This window comes from Cherax quadricarinatus, chromosome 48 (genome assembly GCF_038502225.1).
Source record: "Cherax quadricarinatus isolate ZL_2023a chromosome 48, ASM3850222v1, whole genome shotgun sequence".
Taxonomy (NCBI): domain Eukaryota; kingdom Metazoa; phylum Arthropoda; class Malacostraca; order Decapoda; family Parastacidae; genus Cherax; species Cherax quadricarinatus.
The window spans coordinates 6,282,752-6,303,763 of record NC_091339.1 but is presented as its reverse complement, the minus strand read 5'-3'; the positions used below and the strand labels follow the sequence as shown (position 1 = coordinate 6,303,763).

Below are 21,012 nucleotides of genomic sequence, written 5' to 3'. Positions count from 1 at the left end.
AAATGGTTTCTTAAATGCTTTGTCCCTGAAGTATGCAAGTACCAGCTAAACATGATCCCAATGAAGTCAAGGCTCTTCTCTTGCACCTATTCATCCAGAGCTGAAAATTTAATTAGTAGTGATGGTAGAATTATGGCCTGGTCACAGACCGGGCCGCGGGGGCGTTGACCCCCGGAACTCTCTCCAGGTAAACTCCCTAACCTCACTGATTCAAAGTATGGATCAGGGGATTAGTGGAGCCTGAAATAGGGTCCATCAATCAAGACATTTTGATGAAGTATTGGCAGTTATTAAGGAAAAACAAGCTTTGGAAGACAGCAAAAGCCAATGAACATTGAAAAAAAAAAAAGTATAACCTGAAGTCTGCCATCTTCAACATTGAGGCACGTTAGACAGAACTGAAAAAGACAACATTAGCTAATGGTTGGAAAACACTATTAAATAATATTGATACTGAGTTCAATTTTGAGGGGTTCAAGGCCACAGATTTTCATCAAACACTTCAAAGGGCATGAGAAAACAATGCAAAGAAAAATGTGCTTGAATGGTTATTATAATAACAATAATCTTTATTACTACAAGTACATGATGCAACTTATACAGACCTAGCTGACATCAATGACATACTACACAAAGCCCCTGGTTATGCAGAGCACTTCAGGCAAATTGGGATAATTTTGCCCCCTAGATGCAACCTACACCCATCAACCAACACCCAGGTACCTATTTACTGCTAGGTGAACAGGGACAGTAGGTGTCTTAACCCTCTGACTGTTTCGACCCTAAATATACGTCTTACAAGCCACCGTATTTGATGTATATATACTCAAATTCTAGCGTTTCAAATCAAGCAAGAGAAAGCTGGTAGGCCCACATGTGAGAGAATGGGTCTGTGTGGTCAGTGTGCACCATACAAAAAAAACCCTGCAGCATGCAGTGCATAATGAGAAAAAAAAACTCTGACCATTTTTAATTAAAATGCCCACTTTGTGGTCTATTTTTGTATAGTATTTATGGTTGTATTCTCGTTTTCTCGGTCTCATTTGATAGAATGGAAAACGTATTATAGAAATAGAGGTGATTTTCATTGGTTTTACTATGAAAAGAACCTTGAAATGGAGCTCAAAGTAGAGGAAATGTTTGATTTTTGCTGATGTTCAAAAGTAAACAAATGATGTCATTTTCCAATAAATGTCCAAGTAGCCATTCTAATATGCAGTCATGAATAGGTTGACATTATTTATACAATTATTACAATATTGCAGTAGTCTGCATAACAGTAAATCTTCTATTTTTTGTTTGAATAAAAATTCAAAATAGAAAGCAAGAGTAATATCAGAGGAGCCTGGAGACATACCTTTGAAGAATTTCGAGAGTATATCTACTCTCTGAGCCCGGCCATGGGCCAGGCTCGTCTGGTGCTCGCCTGGTCAACCAAGCTGTTGCTGCTGGAGGCCCGCTGCCCCACATATCCATCACAGCATGGTTGATCTGGCACCTGGTGAAGATACTTGTCTAGTTTCCTCTTGAAGGCTTCAACACTTGTTCCAGCAGTGTTTCTAATATCTTCTGGTAAGATGTTGAAAAGTCTGGGACCCCGGATGTTGATACAGTGTTCCCTTATTGTCCCCACTGCACCCCTGCTCCTCACTGGGTTTATTTTACACTATTGCCCAAATCTCTCACTCCGGTATGTTGTTATGGCAGTGTGCAGATTTGGGACCAAGCCCTTGAGTACCTGCCAGGTATATATTATCATGTACCTCTCTCTCCTCCGCTCCAATGAGTACATGTTCAAGACTTGCAGGCATTCCCAGTAGTTTAGGTGCTTACTGGCTCAATGTGAGCCGTAAACTATCTCTGTATTTGTTCCAGCTCCGATATTTCTCCTGCCCTGAACGGGGCCGTCAGCACTGAGCAATATTTTAAGTGAGGGAGCACTAGCGATTTGAAGAGTGTCACCATCGGCATTGTTTCCCTTGTTTTGAAAGTTTTCAATACCCACCCAGTCATCTTCTTGGCTGTCGTGATCTTTGTCTTGTTATGGTCTTTAAAAGAAAGGTCTGCTGACATAATTATTCCTAGGTCTTTTACATGTTCCTTATGTTCCATTTGGTGACCCTCTTGAGTTTTGTATACAGTGGACCCCCGACATTCGATATTAATCTGTTCCTGAGAGCTCATCGAATGTCGAAAATATCGAAAATCGAATTAATTTTCCCATAAGAAATAATGGAAATCAAATTAATCCGTGCAAGACGCCCAAAAGTATGAAAAAAAAAAATTTACCACATGAATATTAAGTTTAATGCAATAGAATAATTACAATAACAACAATAACAATAGATTATTAACAATAGAATAATTGACATTTACCTTTAATGAAGATCTGGTGATGATTGATGGGATGGGAGGAGGGGGAGAGTGTGGATGGTGTTAGTGTTTAGAAGGGGAATCCCCTTCCATTAGGACTTGTTTTTCATTTATCCACACCAATAACAGTCTCTCAACATCTTCTAACACTAGCGATCTGTGTTTCAAAAACAAACTTGCACCTTTTGCAACAACAGCTTCCTTGATTGCCATTTTCCTGCTCACTATAGTAGAGATGGTTGGTTGGGGTTTACTATACAACCTGGCCAGCTCCGACACACGCACTCCACTTTCGTACTTTGCAATTATCTCTCTCTCCATTTCAATAGTCATTAGCACCTTTTTTCTTGAAGGATTGGCACTAGAAGCTTTCTTGGGGCCCATGGTTACTTATTTTGCAGAAACAAGCACCAAAAACAGTGATAATATGGATAATATGGAATGTACCGAATGCATCCTTAGATGCGCGCACACTGGCTGGCTTGTAAACATTGGCACACACGGGGCAGTTCAGACCACACATGGGCAAGTCTCGTACGAATCGTATCGAATAGCGGGTTTTTGATCAAATGTTGAGGCGAAATTTTTGCGTTAAAATGCATCGAATGTCGGATTTATCAAATGTCGATGCGATCAAATGTCGGGGGTCCACTGTATAGTGCTCCTTTCGAGTTCTTCATTCTTTCCATACCTAAGCAGCTGGAACTTATCACCACTGAACGTCATGTTGTTTTCCACTGCCCACTGGAAAACCCTGTTTATGTCTTCCTGTACTTTTTCAGTGTCCTCTACCGTACTGACTTTCATGCTTATTTTAGTGTCATCTGCAAATGATGATACAAAAGTGTGCCGGGTATTTTTGTCTATGTCTGCTATGAGGATGAGGAACAGCAGAGGTGCCAGGACAGTGCCTTGGGGCACTGAGCTTTTGACCTCGCTGATGCTGGATCGTGCCCTGTTCACTACTACTTTTTGTGTTGTGTGTGTTAGGAAACCGAAAATCCATCTGCCTACCTTCCCTGTAATGCCCATGGCCTTCATTTTGTGCGCTATCACTCCATGATCACATTTGTCAAACGCCTTTGCAAAATCTGTGTAAATCACATCTGCGTTTTGGCCGTCTTCCAGTGCCTCCGTAATTCTGTCATAATGGTTCAGCAGCTGTGACAGACATGGTCGTCCTGCTCTAAAACCATGTTGGTTCAGGTTATGTTGGTTTTGCTGGTCCATGAAATTTGTAACCTGCCGTCTCATCACTCTTTCAAAGATTTTTTATGATGTGAGAGGTTAGGGCTACTGGTCTGTAATTTTTAGCTAATGCTCTACTACCTCCCTTGTGCAAAGGAGCTATGTCTGCACTTTAAGGCCTCCGGTATTTCACCTAGATCTAAGCTCTTTCTCCAAAGAATACTGAGGGCTCATGCTAGTGGTACTTTGCACTTCTTTATAAATAGAGCATTCCATGAATCTGGTCCAGGTGCTGAGTGAGTGGGCATGTTTTCTATTTCTTTTTTGAAATCTATGGGATTTGTACTAATGTCAGTTAGTTGGTCTGTGCAGCCTTCTTCTGAAGTGAAAAATATTTCTGCATTTTCTACCTTGCTGTCATTTAGTGGGTTGCTGAACACCGACTCATACTCTTCTTTTAGGATTTCACTCATTTCCTGTTCATCGTCAGTATACGAGTCTCCTCTCAGTAGTGGTCCAATTCTACAGGGAGTTCTTAGCTTGGATTTTGCGTAGGAATAGAAATATTTTGGGTTTCTTGCAATATCCTGTATGGCCTTTTGTTCCCTTTGTACTTCTTCTCTGAGGTATGACATCTTAAGTTTTTACTCTAATTCAGTGATCTCTCTGAATTAGAGCAAAAACTTAGGATGTCATTGACTGATGAACAAAGAAAATGTTATTTTAGAGCCAGGAATGTCTGCATTGTTCATTCTGGACCCTATTTTGAAATTGTCATATTTTTCAATTTTTGTGAAATTGGACAAATTGCAAATTTCTGACCATGTTATTGGGTAGCTGAAATAGGTAAATGGGCAGTTTCTTCTACTCAATTGATAGAAAAAATGGAGTTCTAAAGAAATAGCTATGAGTTTGGTCGACTGGAACAATGGAATTAGCAGAAAATAGGGCTCAAAGTGGGCGAAATCGCCGAATCGTAAATATCGCAGAGGTCGCTAAATTCGCAAGAGCCTAATTCCGTCAGTTTTCCATCAAATTTCGTTCTTTTGGTGCCATTACAATTGGGAAAAGATTCTCTATCATTTCATAAGATTTTTTTTTTTTTTTGGGGGGGGGGGAGAGAGAGAGAGAGAGAGATAGAGAGATAGAGAGATAGAGAGATAGAGAGATAGAGAGATAGAGAGAGATAGATAGAGATAGAGATAGAGATAGAGATAGAGATAGAGAGAGAGAGAGAGAGAGAGAGAGAGAGAGAGAGAGAGAGAGATAGAGATAGAGATAGAGATAGAGATAGAGATAGATAGATAGAGATAGATAGATATAGATAGATAGATATAGATAGATAGATAGATAGATTGATAGATTGATAGATTGATAGATTTTGTGACACCAGGAGACACCAGGATTTGGTGTTCCGACAGTCAAGGGGTTAATGAAGAGGATAGTGATAATGACAGTCTTTCCAAGTATAGTCTACAAGATTTGATTAAATACTTCAGTAGTTCACTTAAAAAAATTAATATGCAGTACAGTAATACAGTGTACAACAGTTCTGAACAGTGCAGGTTTTGCTATAGCACATACATATGCATATGTTTGAACTAATATATTTGGCACTCGAAAAAATGAAGTTCCCCTGGGACTTGTCATATACCTACAAAAAGCTTTTGATACAGTTAACCATGACCTATTGTACCTAAAACTCTAACATTAAAAGGTCAGAGGGCACACTCTCAATTACTTAAAATCTTATCTTAGCAATAGAAACCAGTATGTATACACAAATGGAGCTAACTCCACTACATAACCTGTTCTTGTTGAAGCCCCACAGAGTAGTGTCCTTGGCCCACTTCTCTTTCTCATTTACATCAATGACCTCCCAAATGCATCTAAACTCCCTAAACCCATTTTATTTGAAGATAACACTGCTTATGTCTTCTCTCACCCAAACCCAACCATACTAACAGACAGTGTAAATGACAAACTACTAAAAATATCTATACTTTAGATGACTACCAACAAACTTCCCAACCAATTTTCTGTTTGATTGGCTGTAATCACTAATCTTCATAGGTCCCATGGTGACTTATTTATACAATACAAAAAAGCACCAAAAAATGCGAAGAAACACGAAATAGTTAACAGAGAAGTTCTGGCAGGTCGTACTTGTTTGGTCGAGTGCTACTTTGTTTCAGTAGGGAGCTGGTTGTATACTGAGGTTCCACTGTATATCAAAACTAATTTTTCTGTACTGAACTTACTAAAGCAATATAGCATGAAGTAGTTGAATATTCAATTATCTTGTATTCACTCTAACTCACCTAATGATAATATGTACAATTACTGCACTGTTATTGCCTTATTAATCACAAGTTGGTCTTAAGTATGCCTGAAATGCTCTGCATATAAAGGGGCTTTTGGCATGTTCAAATTGTTACACTCTTTGTACACTCACAGCAGTAAGGACCACATGCAGAGGGAGGATATAAATAGAATTAAGGGTACCATAACTGGTCAGATTGCACACCCTCATCCCTTACATAATGTGAATAAGTTAGTTCGTGCTTGGACTGCTACATCTAGCTGTAACAATCTTCCCAGTATCACACAGGTGAAATTAATGGACAAACATGACACAAGGGAGAGAGTGATTTGTTTTATGTTCAGCAAGGAAGATGACTGCGACATTCCTCTCACTAACTTTGAACTCGATGCAACACTAAGGGCAACTCCACATCACCTGGGGAGGATGGTATTACTTACACCACATTCAGGTTGTTATGCCGAGTACCAGGTAATCCTTTACTTGAATTATGTAACATGTGCTACATAACTGGGGAGCTCTCTAAATCTTGGACCAACAGTGCCTCATCCATCCCATTCCATAGCCCAATCAACAGAAAGCATTTTGCCCAATATCTCTTACTAGCTGCTTGTGTAAAACATTTGAGAGGATGATTTTAAGTTGTCTCATGCACAGAATCAAACAATTTTTGTCTCCCTACTTGTATGGTTTCAAGCATGGAAGGAGTGTGCAGCATTGCATAACCACCTTTCTCACCCTGCACAGTGACAGCTCATACACTATCTTCTTTGACCTCAAATCTGCTTTTTATGTAGCCAACCAACATGTAATCATTAGTGAACCTGCCAGAATGGATGTAGGAGGATGGCTTCTCTACTGGATTAACCCTTTGAGGGTCGACAGGCCCTCTCCGAAACTCGTTCTCAGGGTCGGCCAAATTTAAAAAAAAAAAAAAAATTATTTTTTCTTATGAAAAAATAGTTTTTTTTTTCTAAACATTATAGGCTAAACAAAAAAATTTTACCGTCAATACTTACCGAGATATGGAGGCGTGAAGTCTGCCAAAATTGAACATCTGGTAACATCGCCGACTGCCGTCACCCGGTATTTTTCTATTTACTTTTTTATGTACTATTTTCAATTATTTTTCAATTTTTCTTTTTCTGAATAACTTTTATGGCCTGTGAGACCAATATGATCAGTATTTTGTAAGTTATTTCTTTTTCAATACTACACAATAAGGGCGTAAACACTGTTGTCATTATTTTGTTTATAGAAAATATTTACACAAACAAACGATATGAAATGTTATTACTATTTTTCTATATTTTATATACACATATACAGTCACAGGGAATGTTTCTAGAAGTTCTGCAGCCTGTGGAAGCCTTTGAAACATGGTGTCATGCACAGTGGTGTTTTACACTCCTCACACATAAAACGAGTGTCTCTGTGTTGTTGTGGGCGTTTTTTTGTATGTGCACAGACGTAACACCTCTTCTGAGCCTTTTTCTTGAAAGCAGTAGCAGGCAGTTTTACCAGGAAGTGATCACCATGCTTCAGACGAGCAGGTAGTTGTTGAAAATTTGGTGGGCGGTCAATTGCAGGTGCTGTTCCTTGGTACTTGAATACTATTTGTCTGATGACAGACAAACAGAATTCGCCGTACTGTGGTTTGTTTCTGGTCCTCATCTTATACATATTATAAGCATTGAGCATGGAAATGTCCAGAAGATGGAAAAACAGTTTGATGTACCACTTATAACTCTTGCGAACACAATCAGCAAACCCAATCTGCATGTCACATTTGTCCACTGAATGCATGTTGAAGGTGTAATCAATCACAGCTGCAGGTTTTAGAATGGGTTCATTGCTCTCTCTATGCTGCCTGCCACTGTGTGCCATTTCATTAGGGCGAACTGATGACAACAGTGTGACATCTCGTTTGTCATGCCACCGAAATGCCATGATGTCACTGGCAGCAAACGCCTGCACCTCACCTCTACGAGTGCCAGCGTCAAACTTGGGCATATGTTTCCGATTTGCACGCACTGTGCCACACACATCTGTCATGTTCACTCGCAAAAAATCACTGAGTGAGGGGCTTGTGTACCAGTTATCTGTATATAATATATGCCCCTTACCAAGGTATGGTTCTATCATTGTTCTAACCACATCACCTGAGATGCCCAATAACTTCCTGGTATTTTGCAATGTATAACTTCCAGTGTACACAATAATATCCAATACCAGACCACTGTAACAATCACAAAACACAAACAACTTTATACCAAAGAGTTTCCTCTTGCTTGGTATGTACTGCTTGAAAGAGAGTCTTCCTTTGAACAGAATCAAAGACTCGTCAATTACAAACTTCCTGAAGGGATAAAAATGCGTACTGAATTTCTCTTTCAGATACACAAACACATTCCTAATCTTATATAACCTGTCAGTTCTGTCAGGCCTGGTTTTGTCTGAGAAGTGAAGCATACGTAACATTAGCACAAATCGATTCACTGGCATTATATCACTGAAACCTGGGGTTGCAATCAGGCGGTCTGTTGACCAGTATGATTTCACTTTGTGCTTAAACACATGTGGCATAAGCATTATTGTGGCAAAGAAAAGATACATCTCAGCCACAGTTGCCTCCTTCCACTGGTGTAGACGTGATTTTGGTGAAAGTAATGTGTTTGCCATGGTGTACTCGTAGTATGTGTTGCTTTCCATGACAATACTTTCCATCAGTGGTTCGTCAAAGAATAACTCGAAACATTCCAGTTCAGTGGCATTGTTCCCAAGTGTACAAGATGGCCGTATTCCACTTTGGCTGTCATCAAACTGGTGGGCATTTGGAACAAAATTGACAGCTTCCTGCCAATCCCAGGTGCGGTCTGCTGGTGCGTACTGGACAATGACAGGTGGTTGTGGTTGTGGAGGTTGTGGTTGTGGAGGTTGTGGTTGTGGAGGTTGTGGTTGTGGAGGCTGGTGTGGTGGGTGGGTGGGGGATGGTGGCCTTTGTTCTAGATCAGCTGAGGCAGCGGCGTGGGTGGCAGCATGGGTGGCAGCATGGCCCACTGCTGGTGCCTCACCGCCGGCACCACTACCACCACGCACATTTTCCATCCCAATTGCAACAGTATCATCGTCATTTTCACTCTCTGTTCCTGTTGTACAGCCACGGGATGTACTCCGAGATGCACTCCTTCCCCTTGGAATAGCATATGGCACACTACCAGAGCACATATATTGTCGTATATACTGACGCTTCACTGGGGAATATTGCACTTCACTATCACTACTGGAACTAGTTTGAAGAGCTTGTAGTTCATATTCACTATCATCACCCATGCTCTCATCTGAGTCTGGGATTTGGGAAAATAGAAGTTTCCTCTTGGATTCTGGTACAACTGAACGTGAACAAGACGGCCCAGCACCAGAGGTGGAAGGCTGAGGGTCGTCTGGGTTTTCCTCACTATTACCGATATTATGGTCATTAGTTTCGGTCAAAACCTCACCAAAACCTTGAAACTCATCTTCACTGGCACTTCCATCTGTATTAGAACTGTCACTGGGGAACAAAAGTGTCCCAATTCGCCGAGGAGTGAGGAACTTCTTACCGCGAGGCATGGTGGATATTGTTTACTAAGATGACGTTCACACAATGCACCACTGGGTCCCAGATTTTTTTCTACCACGCACACCGACCACACAGACCCATTCTCTCACATGTAGGCCTACCAGCCTTTTCCCGCGAGATTTGACAGCGCTAGAATTTGTGCGTACTAGTACGTCAAAAACCCCTGCGCGTAAGACGTACTAGTACGTCCGAAACCCTCAAAGGGTTAAAGGCTACCTGTCCAACAGGAAGTCTTGTGTGTTGTTCCAGGGGCATAGAAGTGTAACTAAAGACTTTGAATAAGGAACCCCACAGAGAGGTGTGCTTAGTCCCACCTTATTCAATATTCTAATCAATGCTTTACTAAATGCTATGCCTAGCCAGCCCGATCATTATATGATTAGCTTTGCTGATGATATAATGATTCACACTACCGGATTCTCCAACACTCAAAACATCCTTAACCATGTACTAGCCTCATGTCAGGACCTGGGGTTGATTATCTCTAGTGAGAAAACAGACACTCAACAGGCATCCTCCTAGACAGACAGGTGCAGCTCGATGGATCCAGTTGCATAATGGGTCTCGACTAGAATATTTAACCAGATACAGGTATCTAGGTTTTGAGGTCCCATTACCTGGACTTGCAATAATGAGACTATCACCAACACAAAGAAAGGCTGAGAGTGTCCAAGAATTTTCAAAAAAAAAAATTGTTATTTTTTCTTATGAAATGGTAGAGAATCCTTTTGTGAAGGTAATAAAACAAAAAGTACGAAATTTGATGGAAAATTGACGAAATTATGCTCTCACAAATTTTGATGTGTCAGCGATATTTACGAATCGGCGATTTTGCCGACTTTGACTCCCATTTTAGGCCAATTACATTATTCCAGTCGACCAAATTCTTAGCTATTTCACTAGTACAGTGGACCCCCGCATAACGATTACCTCCGAATGTGACCAATTATGTAAGTGTATTTATGTAAGTGCGTTTGTATGTGTATGTTTGGGGGTCTGAAATGGACTAATCTACTTCACAATATTTCTTATGGGAACAAATTCGGTCAGTACTGGCACCTGAACATACTTCTGGAGTGAAAAAATATCGTTAACCGGGGGTCCACTGTATTACTTCTATTCAATCGATTGAGCACAAGAAATCGCCAAGTCAACTGTTTCGACTACAAAATAATGTGATTGGAAATTGGTAATTTGGCCAATTTAACACAAAGATCAAAATATTCCAATTTCAAAATAGGGTCCAGAATAAACAATGTAGGTATTCCTGGCACTAAACTAACATTTCCTCTGTTCATTAGTTACGTTTTGAGGCTTTACAAATAAATTCCAATTTGATTTCTTATTCACATAATGAATTTTTATTCACACCAAAAAATAGAAGATTTACTGTTATACAAAATTGTAATAATTGTATAAATATCATCACCACATTTGTAAATGTATATTAGACCCACCAGCTCATGTGTATTAGACGTGTGAGGTCGTTTGTTTACTCTTGAACATCGGCAAAATTTTAACATTTCCGCCACTTTGAGCTCAGTTTTAAGCCATTTCCAGTGCTAAACCCAATCAAAATCATCTCTATTTCTGTAATATGTCATCCATTCTATCAAATGAGACCAAGAAATCGCAAATACAACTATAAAAAACATACGAAAAAACACTGCAAAGTCACTGTTTTAATCGAAAATCATGGTCTGAGTTTTTTTTCTCTCATTATACACAATGTGCTGCAGGATTTGTTTTATGTGGTGCACACATACCACATTGATGTATTCTCTCATATCTAGGCCCAAATGTACCACTCACAGTATATCAGAGTGAGCTGAGCTCATGACGTAGATCTACGGTTTGGACCCTGAACGTAAAGCCGTAGATCTACGGGACGGACCCTGAAAGGGTTAAAGTTGTGGCAAGTTTTAATCACAGATATTGTGCTAATTTTACAATTGTAAAAATGATGTATTTTGCTTATATTAGATCATTGGTGGATTATGCCATGCCACTACTTGCTCTTGTGTCTGACTGGAAGCTTGGAGGGCTGGAAAAACTGCAGAACGAAGCTATGAGGATCATCCTAGGATGCCTTTGTACTGCCAAAATTTTAAATATGCAGAAAGAACTTGATATTCCAATCATCAGAGATCATGTCACTGAAAGAACTGTACTCACTGGGGTCAATATGCTCAGGCAAGCCTATTCAAACCCTTGCACAGAAGCCCTCTAAACTTTCCTCAGTACTGGTGAGCACTCCTCCAGATGGATTGTAAAAACTGGAACTTACCTCTGCATGAACCAGATACATGATCTATGTCAAATAAGGCCACAGCAGCACTTACCTGCTCCATGGGATATTACCCCATTCCAAACCACTATCCCTCCATTTCTTCCCCCCCAAAATTCTTAAATCACAACCAAAGCTTTGCCTTGAAGCCAAACAGGATGCCTTAAGTTATAGTGATGACTTTGTCACACAGCACACTCTTTCACAAATTACTTGTGTTGATGGTTCTGTTCACCAAGCCATGGGTGTGGCTGGTAGTGCTACAGTTGTCTTACAAAGTGATGGATCTCATAAAAAAAATTGGAGCACACATGAATAACTGGGTCTCTACCCTTCAAACATAACTCTTTGCCATACTCCCTGCACTTTAATTGTAACTGATTCTCTATCATCCATAAATGCTCTCAACTCATTAAGTATATACTGTAGCATGCTTGTCAGAAGCCAGACACAGGTATGGTAGGATTGTGGACAATAGAGTTGATTCCATCTCACATTGGTGTTCAGATGCATGACAGAACTGACCTGGCTAAGTTATATGCCTTCGAAGAGGGACTAGATTACAATCTTGGCTTGTCAGTTAACAGTTTGAGAATAATAATACGAAAAGATCTTCAAGTGAACTTTACTGACTTAAGACTGAAGGAGACTGACACCAGTTAATCTATCATCATTCTATCATGCAGAGGAGCAATATGTCTCTGGTACATCTAACACAATAAACACACACTTGGATGTCACTACTACCTGGATTTGGCTGGGTTATAAGTATGTTTGGAAGGTTAAATCACCACCACCCGATGTAAACCTAATGAAATGAAAACCTTGCCAGATGGACAACTGTCACACTTTGCATAATTATGTAGTGGAATGCAATTAAATTTATAAATCCAGAGACAACTCACTCAGAAATGTTCAAAATATGACTAAGTATTTTATCCACAAACCATTTTGTGTGTGTGTGTGTGTTTGTGTTTGTGTGTGTGTGTGTGTGTGTGTGTGTGTGTGTGTGTGTGTGTGTGTGTGTGTGTGTGTGTGTGTGTGTGTGTGTGTGTGTGTGTGTGTTTGTGTGTTTGTGTGTGTGTGTGTGTGTGTGTGTGTGTGTGTGTGTGTGTCACGTATGCACAGGTGTGTATGTGTGCACAGACGTGTGTGCACATACGTGTGCACATACATGTGTGTATGCACATGTGCATGCACATGTGTGTGCATGCGCATACGTGTGCACATGTACATGTGAGCATCTGCATGCATGTTCGCACCTAACTGTGGCTGCAGGGGTCAAGTCATAGCTTCTGGCCCTGCCTCTTCACTGGTCGCTACTAGATCCACTCCCTGTTCCATAAGCTATATCACACCTCTTCTTAAAGTTGTGTATGGATCCTGCCTCCACTGTCATTCTCCAGACCATTCCACTTCCTGACAATGCTATGGCTAAGAAATACTACTTCCTAACATCCCTGTTGCTCATCTTTGTACTCACCTAGTTGAGGTTGCAGGGATCAAGTCCTAGCTCCTCGCCCCACCTCTTCACTGGTCGCCACTAGGTCACTCTCCCTGAACCGTGAGCTTTATCATACCTCTGCTTAAAGCTATGTATGGATCCTGCCTCAACTACATCGCTTCCCAAACTATTCCACTTCCTGACTACTCTGTGTGTCTGCGTGCATGTGTGCACTTGCATATGTGCATTCATGTGTGCATGCGTGTGTATGCATGACCTAATTAGTGTCTCCATAAATAACTCATTACAACTGTGACCAGATATAAACATGTAAATACTAGTTCATTACCACTGTAACTTGTTCAGCTATCAAAACTTTGCTGCCCAGTCCCTTGACCTATTATGTGCCTCTGTAATCTTTTGACTACAGCCCACAGGACAGGTATGAGGTGCATAATAAAGATATTGAATTAACACAGAGGGAGTACACACGGTATGGGGTACAGGTGGCATATCAATGCTCACTTTAGTATTATTTCAGCTTTGGTGCAAAACAGTCGTGGTGACTACATTTTTTTTTTTTAATTACATACAAGTACTTTTCATACACAATTATGAGAGGAAACAGAAAATGTAACGAAGCTTGGGAACTTAAGAAACATGAATGGTTAACAATAAAACAAAATCTTGAACTTATAAAGAGTCATGAAGGAGCATTTTATGTTAAAATAGCCAGAGACAATGGCATGACTCATTAATATACTGGATGCTAATTAACCCTTTGAGGGTTTCGGCCGTACTAGTACGGCTTACGACCCAGGGTTTTTGACGTACTAGTATGCCTAAACTCTAGCGCCCTCAAATCTAGTGGGAGAAAGCTGGTAGGCCTACATATGAAAGAATGGGTCTATGTGGTCAGTGTGCACAGTATAAAAAAAATCCTGCAGCACACAGTGCATAATGAGAAAAAAAAACTGACAGTTTTTTGGGAATAAAACGGCGACTTTGCACTGTATTTTCGTATGGTATTTATTGTTGTATTCTAGTTTTCTTGGTCTCATTTTATAGAATGGAAGACATATTACAGAAATTGAGGTGATTTTGACTGGTTTTACAATGAAAAGTACCTTGAAATTGAGCTCAAAGTAGCAGAAATGTTCGATTTTTACTAAAGTTCAAAAGTAAACAAATCATGCCAAGCGTCCAATACACGTCAACTGGCGAGTCTAATATTCTTTCACAAGTGCGCCAATATTATTTATACCATTTTTTACACTAATGCAGTAGTCTGCATAACAGTAAATCTTCTATTTTTTGTGAGAATAAAAATTCAAAGTGGAAAGCAAAAGAATGTAAGAGGGGCCTTGAGACGTGACTAATGAACAGAGGAAATGTCATTTTAGTGCCAGAAATGTCTTTCTTGTTTATTCTGGACCCTATTCGGAAATTGGCATCTTTTGAAATTTGTGTGAAATTGGCAAAATTGCTAAATTCTGACCACTGTACTGGATAGTTGAAATCGGTAAATGGGTGGTTTCTTGCACTCATTCGATAGAAAAAATGGAGTTCTAGCAAAATATTCATGTTTTTTGTCAATTAGTACAGCAGAATTGGCCGAAAATGGGGTTCAAAGTGGGCAAAATCGCCGATGCATAAACATCGCCGAGACCGCTAACTTTGCGAGAGCATAATTCCGTAAGTTTTCCATCAAATTTCATACTTTTGGCGTCATTATGATCGGGAAAAGATTCTCTATCTTTTCGTAAGAAAAAATAATTTTTTTTTTTTAAATTTGGCCGACCCTGAGAACAAGTCTCGGAGAGGGCCTGTCAACCCTCAAAGGGTTAAGAAGAAAGAAGAAATCATAAAACATGAAATAGGCACAGCATCTTGTATGACAAAAAGATTTTGGACACAAATTCTGCAATGGATAATATGAAATGTCTTTTGATGATATGGACTGAAGACTTCAACAAGATCAAAATTCAATCAAGTCAGACGATACTTCAAGCAAAAGCAACATGTCTCCATAAGGCAGTAAAAGAAAATGGCAACGAAGGGGAAACTTTTTCTACAAGTCATAGCTGGTTTTATAATGTTTTAAACAGTGCACCTCTTAACCACGCTATGCAAGGTATTCCTGTACACTATTTATACAAAGACCCAATTAGCATAATAGATGGTACTGTATTTGCATGGTTTTTTGTGAAAACAAATGAGAGCTCACATCCAAAATTGTATAGCACATAACCTGAAGGCCTTTCCATGCACTATTTAATTTTGAATGTACTTTTTTTTCACTCACATTTACATAAAATCACACAAAATAAATGAGCTTCATAAGAGCTAACTATAAAACCCCATATTATTATTCAACTAGATTAACCCCTTGGCTGTCGCAGTCGTATATATACGTCATGGGAGATACCGTGTTTGACGTATCTATACGCATAAATTCTAGCGGCTTTAAATCAAGCGGGAGAGGGCTGGTAGACCTACACGAGAGAGAATGGATCTCAGTGGTCGGTGTGCACCCTGTGAAAAAAATCTGGGACTCAGCGGTGCATTGTGGGAACGCCATCTTGGTAGTCCATTTTCACCATGCCTCGCGGTAAGAAGTTCCTCACTCCTCGGCGGATTGGAGGTCTTTTGTTCCCAAGTGATAGCTCAAACAGTGATGAAAGTGTCAGTGAAAGTGAATTCCCTGGTTTTGAAGCAGGTGTGACCGAAAAAAGTGCCCAGGATAACATAATTAGTGATGAAAACCCAGATGACCCACAACCTTCCACCTCTGGTGCTGGGCCGGCTCGTTCATGTTCACCTGTACCAGGACGAAAGAGGAAACTATTTGCCCATGTACAAGACTCAGATGTGACCAGTGAAAGTGATAGTGATAGTGATTTCAAGGTTATTGAAAGCAGTTCTAGTTGTGACAGTGAGGGTGAATATTCCCCAGTGAAGCGGCAGTATATACGACGTCGCATGTGGTCTGGTAGTGTGCCCTATGCTCTTCCAAGAGGAAGGAGTACATCTTGGAGCACATCCCATGGCCCTACACCACGTCCTGATAGTGAAGATGATGATATTGTTACGATGGGTATCAATGATGCAAGTGAGGCAGCAGGCAGTGGTGGTGATAGTGATGGTGGCAGGAGTCATGTGACACCAGCAGCAGGCCACGCTCCTACCCACGCTGCTGACTCTGCACAACTACAACCAGCCTCACCCAACCCCACACTCCCACAACCTGCACAACCACAACCACATTACAATATCCAGAACGCACCAGCTGACCGCATCTGGGATTGGCAGCAAGATGACGAGTTTGTTCCCAATCCCCATGACTTTGATGGAGGACAAAGTGGAATACGGCCATCATGTACACTTGGGAACAATCCCACTGAACTGGAATGCTTTCAGTTATTCTTCGATGAACCCCTGATGGACATTATTGTCAGGGAAAGCAATACATACTATGAGTACACCATGGCAAACACTATTCTGTCACCAAGATCACGCCTACACCAGTGGAAGGACACAACTGTGGCAGAGATGTATCTGTTCTTTGCCACAATAATGCTTATGCCACATGTGTATAAGCATAGTGTCAACACATACTGGGCGACAGACCGCCTGATTTCAACCCCTGCTTTCAGTGACATTATACCAGTGAATAGATTTGTGTTACTGTTACGTATGTTACACTTTTCAGACAAAACCAGGCCTGACAGAAGCAACAGGTTATATAAGATCAGACGTGTGTTTATGTACCTGAAACAAAAGTGCTTTATGTATTTTTATCCCTTCAGGAAGCTTGTTAATGATGAGTCTTTGATTTTGTTCAAAGGAAGACTCTCATTCAAGCAGTATATACCAAGTTATTTGTTCTGTGTGATTGCAAAACTGGTCTGGTTTTGGATATAATTGTGTACACTGGCAGTAAAACATTGGAAGATACCAGAAAGTTACTGGGTATCTCTGGTGACGTCGTTAGAACAATGATGGAGCCATATCTTGGTAAGAGGCATATTTTATATACTGACAACTGGTACACAAGCCGTATACTCAGTGATTTCTTGTGAGTGAACATGACAGAAGTGTGTGGCACAGTGCGTGGAAATCATAAACATATGCCTAGGTTCGATGCTGGCAGTCGTAGAGGTGAAGTGCAGGTGTTTGCTGCCAATGACATCATGGCATTTCGGTGGCATGACAAACGTGATGTCACACTGCTGACATCAGTTCACCGACACGAAATGGTAGACACTGGCAAGCAGAATAGAGAGACCAATGAACCCATTGTAAAACCTGCAGCTGTGATGGATTACAACCTCAATATGCACTTAGTGGACAAATGTGACATGCAGATTGGGTTTGCTGACTGTGTTCGCAAGAGTTATAAGTGGTACATAAAACTGTTTTTCCATCTTCTTGACATTTCCATACTGAATGCTTATAATGTGTATAAGTTGAAGACCAAGAAGAAACCCAAATATGGTGAATTTTGTTTGTCAGTCATTAGGCAAATAATATTCAAGTACCAAGAAACAACACCTGCAATAGACCAGCGCCCACGAAATTATCAACACGTGTCCTCTCGTCTGAGGCCTGGTGATCACTACCCCATACCACTGCCTGCTACTACTGCCAAGGAAAATGCTCAGAAGAGGTGTTTTGTCTGTGGACATACCACAAAACGCCCACAAAAACACAGAGACACTCGTTTTATGTGTGAGGAGTGTAAGACACCATTGTGCTTATACCCATGTTTCAAAGAATTCCACAAGCTGCAGCACTTCTAGAAAAGTGTCCAGTGATTGTACATATGTATATATATTATAGAACAATCGTAATAAACATTTGTTTACATTGTTTGTTTGTGTAAACAAGTTTTAGCAACATTATAATGATACGAGTGTTTTTGCTATAATTGTGTTACATTCAACGAGTGTATATTTGAACATTGCACAATAATTTGGTCTCACAGGCCACAAAAGTTATGTGAAAAATAAAATAGTGAAAAAAAACCAAGAAACCATCGAATACAAGTAAATCAAAGTTTACCGGGTGAGCGGCAGTCGCCGCTGTTGCCACTCGCAGATCAATTTCAGCAAACTTCAGGACTCTATATCTCGTCAAGTACTGATGGGAAAATTATTTGGGGGGGACTAAAACAATCAGAAAAATAATCTTAACATTTTCATAAGAAAAAATCATTTTTTTTTTTTTCGAATATTTTGCGACACCAGGAGACACTTCAGGACTGGGCCTTTCGACAGTCAAAGGGTTAAATATGAGTATTTCAGTTATGACTTTTAACGCTTGACATTCAAGTATCTGCCAGCATTTATTACAAGACTAAAAACAACATATTCTATAATAAATGATGCACTGTACTTAAAGAAATTCATCAAAGCAGAATACATTAAGTAAGCTAGAATATTCCATCTTCACAATTTTGTACTTTTATCCCCCCCCCATCTTTATCTTATTACTAGTACATACATGAAAGAGTAAGATCCTTAAATAAAAGTCTGAACAGATGATGATTTATACTTCAGCAGTTATAAGATATTCTAAGGCTACCCAAAATGCTCTGTATAACCAGGGATTTTCCAATCAGTATGTAAAGAGTCACCTATTCTTATAGCAACTGTATACTATACTATATGGAAATTAAGATTTTCATTTCCTTTTGTAAATTTATCTAGTTATCACGAGGGTCTGTCCCTGACGCAACACTCGCAGGGATCCAAGGAACACCTCCCACATGATAATGTTTTTTTCTATATTTTTATTTGAAAATATGATTAAGCATTTCTAACATAACCAAACGTAAAACAGTCTGTAGGCAAAAGACAAACATGCACTGATCAAGATATTTAATTATTAAATGTTCTGCCTTGAGTAGCTTCTTCAGTCCTAATGCAGAGTAGCTAGAACAAGCAGTAGACTATAGTATGCAGCAATACAAGAAGTTAGGTAACCTATGTTCGTGTGACCTCTTGAACTGCTTGTTTACATACTGCTTGTTATAGCTACTTTATATTAGGACCAAAGAAATCATTTGTGGCAAAATGTTTCATTAATAAATATCTTAATCAATGCATATATGTCTTTCACCTACAACTTGACAGTAGGTATCACCATACAAATTTCACGTTAAAGCTTCCTCTTTCAGTTCATTTCTCTATTTCTCTTTTTATATGTATGCTAAAACTACTGCACTTACTTCTATCCCTGACCAAGAAGTAGTGAATGTCATGGTCTTTATCAGGGTCCCTGGCCTGCAGAGTAAACACTGGGGTGTTGGGAGCAGCATTGAGCTTCACTACTGCTTGCATGGGCAGAGGACGATTGATAAAGTAAGGTGGCTCATCGTTCACATCTGTTATTTGTAGTATCACTCGCTGATTGTCTGTATCTGTAATAAACACATAAACACTGTAACTGCTTCAATCATGTTCAAAAAATAATTACTGGTACATAAAGACAAACATCCATACTAATAATATTACAGTATATGCGCTGTACTATAGTGAATCTTATCAGAAAATATTAACAGTCGGAACAGAGAAATGTTTTATCTTCAGTGTATTTATTTAAGAGATTTAACTTCTAATTAAAAATTTAACGGAGCATGAAAAAAAATTAAAATATTCTTTTTCATGACTCCACTACAAAGCATACACAACACATCAAAAGTTATGAGAATTCAATAAACTTCTTTTATTGATTTAAATTTCTAAATAAAATGCATGAACAAAATAACTGTACTGGTTAGCAGACTAGGCAACCATAGAGACTAAGCATGATTCAATGGCATGCGCTTGAGAACCAACAGATGGGTAAATGGACAAGACTAGCAATAGTTAGACCTGCTTCAACACATGCAGGTGGGCTCTCGCACATATACATGTGCTACTCTCACCCGCACCCACTGCTTACACACCTGCCCACACACACATACACCCACTCTATGGAGTACAATATATACTCACAACTGATGCCTGAGTTTCCGGAGTAGCAGCGAGGGTTAGGCAGCAGGGAAGAGAAAAACAAGAGAGAAAACATAGGTTAATACCAACACCAAAAAGCCAACACATTTACAGCAGGTTATTAATATTATAATCTACTAGTTATTAACTATTATCACACTGTTCCAAAGGTGTACACAAAATTAAGTCTTCACAATAGACACAACAGTACATCAGCAATAAAGTACCATAATCAACATTACCATAAAAAAGATTAATCTGTGTTAGTAACACATAGTACTGACTTGATTTACAGAAGTCTGCAAATTAGGACAGGTACAACAAAACTAACATATCAATAAGGGCTGAAGGCACTTTATATGTTGTACTGTATATTTCTGAAGATGAAGGGGTACAATAGCACGTTTTCTCAAACTGGCTGAAACCCCTGATTGAAAGACTGAACAGAAATGAGAAAAAATGCAAGTACAGTGGAACCTCTGCTTACGAGTGCCCCACCACATGAGTTTTTCAGGACACGAGCCGTCACTCAGTTAATTTTTTGCTCCTGAATACGAGCCAAAATTCAGGTTGCGAGCTTCCCCCTCAAGGGAGGCTCCTTGATGCTGGTGAGGGACTCTTGATCTAGAGAATTGTATCTGTGCTCCAGTTCCCTAAATTAAGCCTGAATACCTTACATCCCCTATTCCCCACAGGTGCTGTATAATCCTACAGGTTTAGCACTTCCCCATTATAATAATAATAATAAAAATAATGTAGGTAGTAGGTTGGTAGACA

General features: G+C 39.8%; 1 protein-coding gene across 5 annotated transcripts in view; it reads right to left on the bottom strand.

Moving 5' to 3' along the window:
• LOC128696198 (neural-cadherin-like) overlaps nucleotides 1-21,012 on the bottom strand; it is a 703,451-nt gene that overhangs the window by 135,308 nt on the left and 547,131 nt on the right. For all 5 annotated transcript variants that reach the window (XM_070094825.1, XM_070094826.1, XM_070094828.1 and 2 more), the window contains exon 3: nucleotides 19,470-19,661. In XM_070094825.1, coding sequence (XP_069950926.1) covers nucleotides 19,470-19,661 — 192 coding nt within the window. The remainder of the gene's footprint in view (nucleotides 1-19,469; nucleotides 19,662-21,012) is intronic.